The 13,714-nt window shown below is 44.3% G+C and overlaps 2 protein-coding genes across 4 annotated transcripts in view; one reads left to right on the forward strand and one right to left on the reverse strand.

The window, feature by feature from the left end:
- Positions 1-135: 135 nt before the first annotated feature.
- Positions 136-6,000, reverse strand: LOC109876358 (BTB/POZ domain-containing protein 17). 2 transcript variants are annotated; one of them, XM_020468783.2, is made up of 3 exons: positions 5,700-6,000; positions 2,789-3,074; positions 136-2,598 (listed from the first exon to the last, which is right to left on the reverse strand). In XM_020468783.2, exons 1-3 carry the CDS (start codon positions 5,791-5,793, stop codon positions 1,530-1,532), a joined length of 1,449 nt encoding a protein of 482 aa, XP_020324372.1. In that variant the 5' UTR covers positions 5,794-6,000; the 3' UTR covers positions 136-1,529. The 2 variants fall into 2 exon arrangements, with proteins under 2 accessions (XP_020324372.1, XP_031670347.1); XM_031814487.1 differs by having other exon boundaries at positions 2,789-3,119; positions 5,700-5,950.
- Positions 6,001-11,899: 5,899 nt separating this feature from the next.
- The window catches only part of LOC109876354 (deleted in malignant brain tumors 1 protein), a 28,975-nt gene continuing 27,160 nt past the window's right edge, over positions 11,900-13,714 (forward strand). The window contains exon 1 of one of the 2 annotated variants that reach the window (XM_031814412.1): positions 11,900-11,984. The gene's annotated coding sequence lies outside the window, so the exon portion shown is untranslated. The remainder of the gene's footprint in view (positions 11,985-13,714) is intronic. The other variant, XM_020468778.2, reaches the window with a different exon arrangement.

The following is a 13,714-nucleotide window of genomic DNA, read 5'->3' on the forward strand; positions in this document are numbered from 1 at the left end:
TTGCACGGTTGCCATTTGGTGTTTGCATTACTTTGTTGCATATGTACGATATAAATTAGGCTTAAGTCACAATTGTCCTCTGTATCACATTGTGTTCTGCATATTAGGGTGAATCAAGTAAACAGACCAATTACAGACTGGGTAAAATAACATTTTATTCAGGATATAGGAAGAGGACATAGAGAGATATGGTAGCTACATGAACCAGTAACATTCTAAAGACCCGGAAGTATAATTTAGACCAACAATGTCATCCATAGGTCTGTGCATAATTCATTATATAAGCACTACTCACAACAACACAATCCTTCTAATAGCACTAATACTGCAGGTTGGCTTAAAGATTCAATAGAAATGCTCCTCAATTGCAAAAGAGTAGGGCAACAGCAAAATGGCTTCTAGAGAAACTCTGGTATTGGAATTGTCCAGTCACTGAGTATCAGCATGGCTATAACATTTAGGCCTGTAAACGTATGTGTGTGATTGTGACTAATGGTATGAATGCATGCTTTTAAAATGGCCTGTACTTATGGTGTTGGCAGTGTGCAAAGTGACGAAAGAAGCTTCACTTGATCCTGTGAGGTTTGGTTAGCACCAACAAAGTGAGAGTTCAGCTCATGGAAACAATACCAATAACTGACACTTTGATTTACTAGTAGTATCCTATAGCTATGCAGATAACATCATACAGTTAAATATTTCATAAAGAATGTGCCTTTCCTCTAATCAGGGGCAATCAAGGAAATATCCAACTATTGACATAATCATATCTCAAACAAATACAGTGCAGTCGTGTTTGCCCCTACCATGTGTGTAAGATTTGTGGGGAGGGACAATGTGGAGGAACTGTTATTATCTGAAACTCTTTCATTGACTTCTTTAATAGATGCAGTACAGTTGGGGCAGCAGGGTAGCCTAGAGGTTAGAGTGTTGGACTAGTAACCGGAAGGTTGCAAGTTCAAAACTCCCGAGCTGGCAAGTCTGTCGTTCTGCCCCTGAACAGGCAGTTAACCCACTGTTCCTAGGCCGTCATTGAAAATAAGAATTTGTTCTTAACTGACTTGCCTAGTTAAATAAAGGTTTAAAAACTGTTACAGCTGGCTCCATACACCTCTTTTCAGAGCTAAAACAGTTTGGAGACAAACTTAACCACTACTGTAAAAAGTACCATTACCTTATGTAGAACAGAGGTGCCCAGTACCAGGCCAATAAACAGGAGTTGTGATATGAGTGTGTGCATGTGTGACTTTGTCTGCAGGCTAGGGGGGGACTCAGCAGGGAGGGTGGTTGGTTACGGTCATCACTGTCTGGGCAAGTTCCAAAGTCATACACCCAGACTATTTCTACCATTTCTGTTCTTGAAATATAACCTCAACCACACTGCAAACCTTATGCCGTGTACCTTAAATTAAGACTAAAAAGCAAATGTTTTGTTTTCATAATTTTTTTATGATATAGCCAATTTTTACTCTGCAACTTGACCATCTAATGGGAACCGTTGGTTACTAAGGCAACAACAACCTCTTGGCCTATTTCCTGGCAACGATGAGGCTGTGGTAAAGGGGCTTTACCACGACGTGCAGGTAGAGGGAGCTGTCGATGAGGTATTCAGACGCCCGGCGGTGAAGGTCGGCTTCCACCAGGAAATCCCCGGCCTCCTCAGTGCTCTGGTGGAAGTTGTAGACGTGACGAACCACCATTTTACCCCCCTGCCTCGCCGTCACGATCACCGTCTTCTGGAAGCTCACACCTGCAAAGTCGGGGCTGGAAGTGGCTGGGGTGACGATGATGCGAGGACGACCGCCGTCAGTGCGTGTGGCCTGCATCTCGTTTGTATATGCGGAGCGCACGCTGAGCGGGAGCCAGCGCGGGGAGAACAGGGCGTTCCAGGTCACCCGCTTGCTGGCGTCGCTGCCGCTGGGGCCCAGCTGGGTCTGGAAGCTGAAGCTGCGGTCATCGCGCGTGGGGTTATTGATGACCCACGGAGAGCCCCAGGACGGTGACAGGTAGTTGCGTGGCGTGAATATGCTGCAGTTGACGTCAAAGTATTTGGCCAGCTGGACAGGCGAGGCCGAGTGGAACTGGAAGGCCAGGAAGAGCAGGTCACGGATGGACTCGTAGTATTTCAGCATGACTGGTGACTGCTTCTGCAGACGGAACAGGTGCTGCGGGGGGATCATGCCGTAGCGCACCTGCCTCAGGGCATTCTCCACCGTTATGCCGGCCGGCTGGTTCTGGCCGATCCAGGCTTCCAGGGCCTCGTAGAGCTCCAGCTCGCTCTGCAGGATGAGGTCGGAGCGCTGCATCAGGGACAGCAGCAGGTCGTCGCTGATGGAGCCCCACTCGCCGCTCTGCAACACCGACGACAGGTTCCAGGAGAGGTACTGGAGGCAGCTGTCCCTCAGGTTGGCGTCGCCGATCTGCATGGCGTACTGGTACCAGCCAACCACGTGGCCGGTCGGGGAGTCGCTGGACAGGTGCCCTGTCATGTACTGGCTCAGGCCCTGCTGGAGGCTCCACACACGGTACTTGCTAGCCAGCTTGTGCAGAGGGATTGCCTGGTCCAGGCGCACTGAGATGTCACCGCAGTAGAGGTACCTGCAGAGATAAAACAAGGCTAGATCGGTCTGCTGAAACATTGGCAGTCATTACTGAACTTGAAAGGAGGTCACTTTTTAAAATAAAAAACATGAAACACAAATAGCCCATTTCTGTTCCTCCCCTATCCTCTTGAGGTGTACACTCATTCTACCCCCCCCCCCCCCCCCCCCCCCCCCAGTCCTCTCACCTGATGAACTTGTCAAAGACAGCAGCACAGTCGGCAGGCTCTCTCAGGACCAAGGTGCTGGTGTTGTGGCTGAGCAGCAGCTCCTCAAACACCTCGCTCTGCAGCGAGAGCACCAGCGTGTGCGCCTGGATCACCTTCACCTCATCCGTGTTGACCGTCTGCACGCGGAGGGCCACATCACTGCCGTTGCCTTGGGCCAGAAGACCTTCCATGCGCTGCACCATTGCCATGGAGTGATTCAGCGTTGTGGCGCCATTCTCCAGCGCCACCTCCTGCTTCAGTGCGGCTGCAGGAAGAGAAGATGTAGGGATCCCATTCAACACCGGGTCAACTGCAAGTGAAAACACCTCTTTCTCAATTCATCTGTCCTCGATTCCTCACAACCTCATTCTATTCACCATTCTCTCTATTCTATATGGTATCCTCCCCTTGGACCTTCTCCTCCATTACTGTTGTGAAGGATGTGAGGAATTGCGGAAAGACAAATTGAAATAGAGCCCTTCTTCTCCAATCATCACTCACTTCGACACTGAATGTTGAGTTGACTGTTGAGCCTTCTGCCAAACAACACCGGTTGAATTACAACCGCTAACAAATCATTAATTATGACAAGCTGTCTACCAGCCTTAACACTCTACATTCTCTCCTTCAAAGCTTAATTAACAGTGCAGTGATGAGATAAACAGCTATAAACTTGAAGAGTTGCTGAGTTCGTCTGCAGTTGAAAAGTGACTGACCTAGTCGCTAATGGGGAAATCCTACCCGTGGTTTGAGTTTAGGGTCAGCATCTTGGAGTGTGAAACACATTGTTAATAGACAGATAATCATGGATGGTAATAGTGTAGGCTATGAAACCAATAGGCTACTTGTTTTTAAGTACAATTATGCCTAGGCTATGCTGTATAAGCACCAGACATGTCGAAAACATTTTTTTATTCCCTGACTAAACTACTTTTAAAAGTTTTTAAATCCATATTTGCAGATTATTCCATGAATAGACTGAATTAAATTGATCGGTGTCTACATCACTGAGGACTTAACATGATCCTCTCACACCAGCACAGACGTGCCTCTTCTCCCTCAGGAGGCTGATACGATTTGGCATGGCGCCTCAGATCCTTAGGAACTTTTACAGCTGCATCATCGAGAGCATCCTGACTGGTTGTATCACCGTCTGGTATGGCAACTGCAACCCCGTCAACCGGAAGGCCCTACAGAGGGTGGTACGGACGGCCCAGTGCATCACTGGGGGTGAGCACCCAGCCATTCAGGATGTAAATACCAGGCGGTGTCTGAGAAAGGCCTGAAAAATTGCCAAATGGACTGTTCTCCATGTTCCCATCCGCCAGGTGGTACCGGTGCATCAAGGCTCAGACCAACAGACTCCTAAACAGTTTAAATCTTCTGGCTATAAGACTGTTAAATGGTTAACTACTGCACACACCTACACTGCTGGTAAAAGTAGTATTAATTAGATGTATTACTAACGCTACAGGGTCCCTGTGAGGTTGAGCACAAGATGTCTCCTTCTTCACTACAGGGTATTCTTGAGGATGAGCACAAGTGGCACATGCACACTGTAGTGTCACATGAAAGAAGGTCTCAGCACGTCAAGCTGCACGCTCACTCTCTTTAACGCCCTCCTTCCTCTGCCTCCATTGACACCAGCTGCTTCCTCCTGTTACTGTAGGTTTAATGAGACACAGGGGGAGAAAGACTCCTGCCCCCCCAGTCCCTTAGCTGCCTCACCCCCGAGTCTTCATGTCACCACTGTCGGCTAATCATGCACCTCCACTTCAAAGCAACCTTTGTTCAGTTCATTAGACACAACTAGCCTATATCCTACATCTCCATGACGGCAGCTGATGCTTGTGGGCCATTGACAAATAACTTTGACATTTGCATATTGCATTTGTGTAATTTGTGTCATTCACCCAGCTCAAACAAAATTGGACTTCTGAAGTTCAATTTGTCTTTTGCAAGCATATTAATTGTGATAGGTAAACATGCCATTTAATTGTGACGTGAATTGTGATTGATTTGTTCCGGATAATTACTTCCTAGTTTAAATGTGCTGCAATCAAGCATTCCATTTGTTTCCTTTAAAATGCCGTGGTGAATATTCATTGCAATGGATTGAAGTGAGAACTTCAGGGGAATTGATACAGCTGAGGAGGATGTTATTAATAAAAGATTACGTATTTTCTCCTCTAGTCAAGCACAGTGATTTTTAGAAGCTGGTGGGTTGAATCCCCTAAATTAAACATAGAAATGCATGTGTATGAGTACACAAGACGAGCACACAAAACACATGAGGGAAAAACTGCCATGCAAGATGAAGGTGTTATAGCCTGAAATAAAGTGTCATTCATTTGATGCTTCCCTGGTCAAGTCCTTCAATATAGGAAAGAGCATTTTCTTCAGTCTCTAAAATAGCATCCTCATCGATTCTGACTCACAAAGGCCACACAAAAACAAACATCTCAGGCTCTCCCTGCAAAACATCACAGACAAACAGAGATAGGATGTGGGAAAGTGAACTGGGGGGACAGTGCTGCTATTCCAATACTCAACCTAGTGCCTCTGGGCTTAAAGAGAGCAACCCACATGCAACGTGTCCCACCAGCGTTTCCCCAAAACACTGAGTGTTGGGGACAATGTGCTTCAAGTCCAAATCATCCTAAAATATCTAACATTGATTGTGTAGCTCAATAGATGGTTTGGACATGATATTCCTCTAAAACAGAGTTGTATCTCTTTCCTACCCTTCTGTAGGATAAGAAATGTAAATAGAATAGGAAATAAAACTGATGTTGTTGATGTACTGTAGTGAGAGAGGAAAGAGTGACTAAAATAGACAAGCTAAACAGTTGATCACTATGCAGAGCAGTCTGTCACACAGTCACCTTACCTCCTCCAACGGAGATGGGGTGGAAGCAAAGAGCCACGAGCAGGGTTCCCAGATAGACCCGGGCAGGGATTCCTCCTTCATAGGTGTGTGCCATATCTAGTCATATATATCCCCCCTCTCTCTCTCTCTCTCTTCTCTGTTCCTTCTTTTTCTTCGTTTCACTCTTTCCGTCTTCCCCTTAGTGCTTAATGTCTTTGTGTGAGTGTGTGCAAGAGGTGGGTTTCCCCGTTGTGGCGCCCTGACTCCCCGTCCCGGACTCTTTATGTAGGACGCCTGGCCTTTTTTCCCCGCCTGGCGCCTCTCACATCGCCTTGCGGACTCCATTGATTGGTGGAATCTGGCAGGGGTCGTTGCCATGACAACGGCTTTGATTTTGAATTTCTCCCTTTTCCATGTTAACATGGCATCGATCTGTGGCCCAATAGGGACTCTCTCTTCATTTTCTGAGTGTAGGTGGATGAGAAAGGGTTATTAAACACTATATTATGGAGTCAATATGAATCAACTATTTTATGATAAAGTACACTGTTATAATATAATTAGGGTATTGTATGTGAGGGTTTTATTTATGTTAATTAGAAGTAATGAGACCAATATATGAAATGTGTAACAATGGCACGATTAAGTAATTAACCACAGAGTTAATTAGTGAGGTGATATCTTCCTGGAGAGCTACTGTCCTATAGGTTTTAACTCCAAGCCTGTTCCTGGAGCGATATCATCCTGTAGGGTTTAACTCCAACCCTGTTCCTGAAGAGCTACCCTGCTGTAGGTTTGAACTCCAACCCTGTTCCTGAAGAGCTACCCTGCTATAGGGTTTTAACTCCAACCCTGTTCCTGGAGAGCTACCGTCCTATAGGGTTTAACTCCAACCCTGTTCCTGAATAGCTACCCTGCTGTAGGTTTTAACTCCAACCCTGTTCCTGAAGAGCTACCCTGCTGTAGGTTTGAACTCCAAGCCTGTTCCTGAAGAGCTACCCTGCTGTAGGTTTTAACTCCAAGCCTGTTCCTGAAGAGCTACCCTGCTGTAGGTTTGAACTCCAACCCTGTTCCTGGAGAGCTAGCATCATGTAGTCAAAACTTCTAGGACGGTATCTCTCCAGGAACAGGGTTGGAGTTAAACCATACAGGACGGTATCTCTCCAGGAACAGGCTTGGAGTTAAACCATACAGGACGGTATCTCTCCAGGAACAGGGTTGGAGTTAAACCATACAGGACGGTATCTCTCCGGGAACAGGGTTGGAGTTAAACCATACAGGACGGTATCTCTCCAGGAAGAGGGTTGGAGTTAAACCATACAGGACGGTATCTCTCCGGGAAGAGGGTTGGAGTTAAACCATACAGGACGGTATCTCTCCAGGAACAGGTTTGGAGTTAAACCATACAGGACGGTATCTCTCCAGGAACAGGGTTGGAGTTAAACCATACAGGACGGTATCTCTCCAGGAACAGGGTTGTAGTTAAACCCTACAGGATGATATCGCTCCAGGAACAGGGTTGGAGTTAAACCCTATAGGACGGTAGCTCTCCAGGAACAGGGTTGGAATTAAAACCCTATAGCAGGGTAGCTCTTCAGGAACAGGGTTGGAGTTAAAACCTACAGCAGGGTAGCTATTCAGGAACAGGGTTGGAGTTCAAACCTACAGCAGGGTAGCTCTCCAGGAACAGGGTTGGAGAGCCTTGCATTAGAGCGATGGTCACTCTCCAAATTTTAATGTGACAATTTCAGTGCACTGCTCTCTGATTGGGTTAGTGAACATATCCTGCTAGGGACATCTGGGACTTCATCTACTTCACTCATCTGTTTGTACTCTTCGAAAATAAAATACATTCACATGGATGTACACCACAGGAGGTGGGTAGCACCTTAATTGGGGAGGACAGGCTCGTGGTAATGGCAGGAGCGGAATCAGTGGAATGGTGTCAAACACATTGAACACATGGTTTCCATGGGATTGATTCCATTCCATTCGCTCCATTCCAACCATTATTATGAGCCGTCCTCCCCTCAGCAGCCTCCACTGATGTACACGCCTATCTTCTTGTGTCTTGACTTCTAATGGCTTGATATGAATTCAGTATGGACAATGCTTCAAGTCCAAATCATCCTAAAATATCTAACATTGATTGTGTAGCTCAATAGATCGTTTGGACATGAAGTGTGACACATTTGAGTACTATTGACTTGCATTGGATTTGTGCCACGAATGAAAAACAAAGTTAGCATTTGGAAACAGTGGCCAAGTAAATAAAACCAAAGCATGGCACCGCTGCAAAGATTCTAGTGGGCTGGTCGCCACTTCCACCATCACAGACCTTGGTTAGGTACCCCTCATGTAATATTACACTTCCACCATCACAGACCTTGGTTAGGTACCCCTCATGTAATATTACACTTCCACCATCACAGACCTTGGTTAGGTACCCCTCATGTAATATTACACTTCCACCATCACAGACCTTGGTTAGGTACCCCTCATGTAATATTACACTTCCACCATCACAGACCTTGGTTAGGTACCCCTCATGTAATATTACACTTCCACCATCACAGACCTTGGTTAGGTACCCCTCATGTAATATTACACTTCCACCATCACAGACCTTGGTTAGGTACCCCTCATGTAATATTACACTTCCACCATCACAGACCTTGGTTAGGTACCCCTCATGTAATATTACACTTCCACCATCACAGACCTTGGTTAGGTACCCCTCATGTAATATTACACTTCCACCATCACAGACCTTGGTTAGGTACCCCGCATGTAATATTACACTTCCACCATCACAGACCTTGGTTAGGTACCCCTCATGTAATATTACACTTCCACCATCACAGACCTTGGTTAGGTACCCCTCATGTAATATTACACTTCCACCATCACAGACCTTGGTTAGGTACCCCTCATGTAATATTACACTTCCACCATCACAGACCTTGGTTAGGTACCCCTCATGTAATATTACACTTCCACCATCACAGACCTTGGTTAGGTACCCCTCATGTAATATTACACTTCCACCATCACAGACCTTGGTTAGGTACCCCTCATGTAATATTATCTCTCAGTTGTTGTTTCCTGAACTGCTGTATCAACCCCCCGTTCTGGCTCATGTTTTGTTGCTGTGGTAATCATGTGATTGCTATATCTTATTGATTGACATTGAGAAAAACACCAAATAATAAAACGTTCTAAAAAATGTAAATGGATGCTGTCATCATACCTTGTTCATAGACTCTGCTTACAGGGGAAGGAGACCAATATGTCACTTAGTCATTTGGGTGAACTATCCCTTTAATGTTTACTTATTGTGTTGAAAAGGATTGAAATGTGGTTAAGAGACAAACCACACTAACAAGTGGTACCTGAGTCAGTGCATGCAGAGTGACTGTGTGTTCTGTGTCACTGTGTTCTGTGTTCTGTTCCACTGTGTTCTGTTCCACTGTGTTCTGTGTTCTGTTCCACTGTGTTCTGTGTTCTGTTCCACTGTGTTCTGTGTTCTGTTCCACTGTGTTCTGTGTTCTGTTCCTCTGTGTTCTGTTCCACTGTGTTCTGTTCCACTGTGTTCTGTTCCACTGTGTTCTGTGTTCTGTTCCACTGTGTTCTGTTCCCCTGTGTTCTGTGTTCTGTTCCACTGTGTTCTGTTCCACTGTGTTCTGTGTTCTGTTCCACTGTGTTCTGTTCCACTGTGTTCTGTGTTCTGTTCCACTGTGTTCTGTGTTCTGTTCCACTGTGTTCTGTTCCACTGTGTTCTGTTCCACTGTGTTCTGTGTTCTGTTCCACTGTGTTCTGTTCCACTGTGTTCTGTGTTCTGTTTTACTGTGTTCTGTTCTACTGTGTTCTGTTGCAGAGTGTAAAACGAATGTGCGTGATCCTCAGCGACAAAAGAAACAGCTGGTCAAAGAGTTCACAGGTTGCTGCTGCAGGCAGGGAACATGCTAATTGCTCTTACGGGGAACCATGAAATCAATACCGCGCATACTATCCACTCTGGTGAGTGGTATCAAGCTACATCCTAAAAACTCTTACTCAGCCTTATTGACGAGCATGAAGGTTACTGCCTGGTGCATTGTGGTCCCGGCAGAGAGAAGCCACCCGTGACATTGGCACATGAGAATGTGGTGATGACCCTAAAAAGGTCAAAGGAATGTTAAAGTAATTGACCAATGAACAAGGTGTTCAATTGACCCTTTCTCTGCCATGAAGTTTCGATATCGATTTCCTGTCTCTGGGGTAATGGGGAGCCAATACCCGAAAGGTTTTGATGATCTCTTCTTCAGGGAAAGATGAAGAGATGTTCTCAAAGTGTGTTGGACCGCTGACTGAGATGAAAGCAAATGAAGGAGCCTCTCAGACTAATTAAGCCAGGTTGATGTTTATTGGGATGAGTCTTATACTTGAGGCAGAACTGAGCGATTATGGCTAGAAGGACCAGCTGCAAAGACAGAATTGGCTATATTGTAAACATTATTGAAAACAAAAATTTGCTTTTTGGTCTTAATTTAAGGTCAGGCATTATGGTCAGCAGTGTGGTCAGGGTTAAGGTTATGTTAAAAATCAGATGTGATGACTTTGTGGCTGTGCCAGCTAGTGACCGCTCTGCAAAGCTGCCTCCAGAGCAAGATTCATGACAAAAAAACCTAACCTGCACTAATTAGTCTTCAGTCTAATCTCTCGTTGACAGACGTCTATCGAAGCATCTGAACAAATTACGCAAGATTTGAGTTCTGTGTTAAATGAGATTACCTTCAGTCGAGTCAAATCATCTCTGTTGAATAACCACCACATAAGACAGATAAATACATCTGTAGAAAGGATATGGGTTTTGTTCATTATGGTACCCTACGTAGTCCACCAAGGATAGCATAAAACTTTGTTTCAGACGGAATTGGGTTGCTAGTAAGAATGCATCTATGTAGTTGCCTACAGATGTCCTAGGAGATTCATACCTAGCCTGTGTGCTATGAATAGCATGACATGTTCTCTGAGGAGAGCTGGGCAGAGGTACTCTCTAATGAGGTCTGAGACAGGAAGGAAGGAATTGGAATGGCTACTGGAGGACAGGGGACAGGAGACACCGCATCTCCTTGAGAAGAAGTGATAGCTTGCCCTGGTCTTATGTAAATGTGTTGTAAATTAAATCAAATCAAACTTTATTTAAAGTGCATTCAAAATCGCAACACACTTTACATTAAAACAATCAAATGAATAAAGTTAAAGTGAACAGGTAGTATGAACGATTAATAAAATAACTCAACACTGAGGATGTTTAAAACAATTCCTGATTACCAACATGCTAAAAAGGTGGGGTTTTAAATGTGATTTAAAAAACCTAAAATGGTACCTGACCCTCTTACCTGACAGGCTGTAACCAACTATAGTTGCCATGGAATGACAATGAAGAAACAAAGAGAGGCTGTATTTGAGATGGTGATACATGATGCAAAGCCATCACTCTACGTACAGTCAATTACAGACACTGACCGATCCCATCCAAAAGGTTTAATTCAGACTGCTTTTTCAGGCACAGTGAGATTCAAAAGGAATATTTCACTACCTGATCTAAACGTGTCGTCTCTCCTCTCTCCTTAATAATTCTGAATCGCCTGAGGGTACCCAATACATTTTCTGCCAAACTGGCATATTTTCTTCTGGAAATGTTTAAGCACTTTATCGACCAGTGTGTCAAAGTCTGACAGAAGCAGCGTTCAAACTTTTGTTAAAGCATTGCAAAGATGTGTCTAATTGTTGCTCTTTTAGACCAATTTTACTTTTGAATCGAAACATTCAAATACCAGCAACATGTCTTGCTTCTCTGTTGTGAAAGACATCTGCTTTGATATACATAATATTGGATTAGACAGGGTTTATTAACCAATGTCCAACACTCCCCTGCATATTGGGACGTTCCTGAGCATCCTTAGATTCAGATGTGTTTGACAGGAGAGAAGGCGACTATTTATTCTCTGTGCCTTAAAATGTGGCTTCTGAGAAGTTATTTTCCTTGAATCATCTTTTGGACTTGTCACCCAAGCACAGGAGGCTACCGAGGGGAGGACAGCATGTGCTTAATGGGTTTGATACCATTCCATTATTCCGTTCCAGCCATTACGATGAGCTGTCCTACCCAATTAAGGTGCCACCAGCCACATGTGCACCCAAGGTATCAGTGCTTACAAACTAAGTTCACATTGATTTCCACTTTTAAGGAACATGCGCCAAGGATGACCAATATCTACTCTGCTCTTTGTCTTTTGTTCATCTTCTCATCCTCTGGCAGTGAGTAGATCAATCCTAAACTGTAAAACTGTTCAGTGTAGGTTCACTGTGAGCCGAAATGCAACAAATCATTATCTTGGTTGCAACTTAGAATTAGAACTCTGGTTGACTTCCAGAGCCTTATCAAGGTCATCTCTTCACCAAGACCAGTTCTAAGAAGAATGTACTGACAGGACAGTGGTCACAAATTTCAGAATCCAATTGACACCCTGCCAAATCTCTAAAAGCACCCCTGGGGAGGACTGAATGGTAGGATCAATGAGACCACGGGGGGCCTTGCCTGGCCCGATCGTAGCCCTGTTAAACACCTTAGTTTAACGAGTGGTAAATGGCAGTGCCAACACCAGAAATGTGTCCTGAGTGACCTCACGTTGTGTGTTGGGACCACAGGGTATCAACCAGTTGATTGGCTCCCTTGGAGACCAAAGCACGACCTGCATGTTCCTCTGTGATCTAAAATACAGGCGGTACATTAAGTGATCTAAATTGATCTTGATCTTGTCACATCCTGACCTTAGTTCCTATGTTATGTTTCTTGTTTACGTTGGTCAGGGCGTGAGTTGGGGTGGGCATTCTATGTGTTGTTCTAGTTTTGGTTTTCTATATGTCTGGCCTGGTATGGTTCTCAATCAGAGGTAGCTGTCAATCGTTGTCTCTGATTGAGAACCATACTTAGGTAGCCTGGTTTTCCCATTTCATTTGTGGGTAGTTGTTTTCTGTTTTGTGTGTTTGCACCTTACAGGACTGTTTCGTTCACTCTCTTTGTTGTTTTGTTATTCAGTGTTCAGTTGATTTATTAAATATTAACATGGGACACATACCACGCTGCGCATTGGTCCGATCTTGACTACTCTTCCTCAGATGACGAGGAGAACCGTTACAGATCTAAAATACAGGCGGTACATTCAGTGATCTAAAATATTATGGTGTTCTTTTAGAGGACAAGCAAATTACACATTTGGTGCACTTTAAAAATATCATAATCTTTTATTTTCTCTTACAAGGAGTAATAAGAGAGAGAAGATCAAACAGTCTGTCCACTGGCCAACATTAAAATGGACGGGATCCATTGATCTGAAAAGAACATTGTGTGATATCAATGAAACATACAGCTCATGTTCTTTCCTTTTCAGTGTCATAATGTTCCCATTCTGTTTCTATTATCAGTGTCATAATGTTCCCATTCTGTTTCTATTATCAGTGTCATAATGTTCCCATTCTGTTTCTATTATCAGTGTCATAATGTTCCCATTCTGTTTCTATTATCAGTGTCATAATGTTCCCATTCTGTTTCTATTTTCAGTGTCATAATGTTCCCATTCTGTTTCTATTTTCAGTGTCATAATGTTCCCATTCTGTTTCTATTTTCAGTGTCATAATGTTCCCATTCTGTTTCTATTTTCAGTGTCATAATGTTCCCATTCTGTCTCTATTTTCAGTGTCATAATGTTCCCATTCTGTTTCTATTTTCAGTGTCATAATGTTCCCATTCTGTTTCTATTGTTGTGATGTAAAACACTGAAGTAGGACATGGACCTGACCAACATCCTTTCAAGGATGGAAACATTTTGTCTTTGAAAGGGTTCATAAAGGGTTCTCCGGCTGTCCAGTTTCCAGGACTACTTTTTATTCCAGGTAGAACCTTTTTGCCCAACAAAGAACCCTCACAGATCCCTTTAGGAAACCTTTGGTGAAAAGGTTCTTCCTGGAAGAGTGAACTAATGTGTTGG

The sequence above is a fragment of the Oncorhynchus kisutch genome, unplaced genomic scaffold, assembly GCF_002021735.2.
Source record: "Oncorhynchus kisutch isolate 150728-3 unplaced genomic scaffold, Okis_V2 Okis06b-Okis10b_hom, whole genome shotgun sequence".
NCBI classification, from domain to species: Eukaryota; Metazoa; Chordata; class Actinopteri; order Salmoniformes; family Salmonidae; genus Oncorhynchus; species Oncorhynchus kisutch.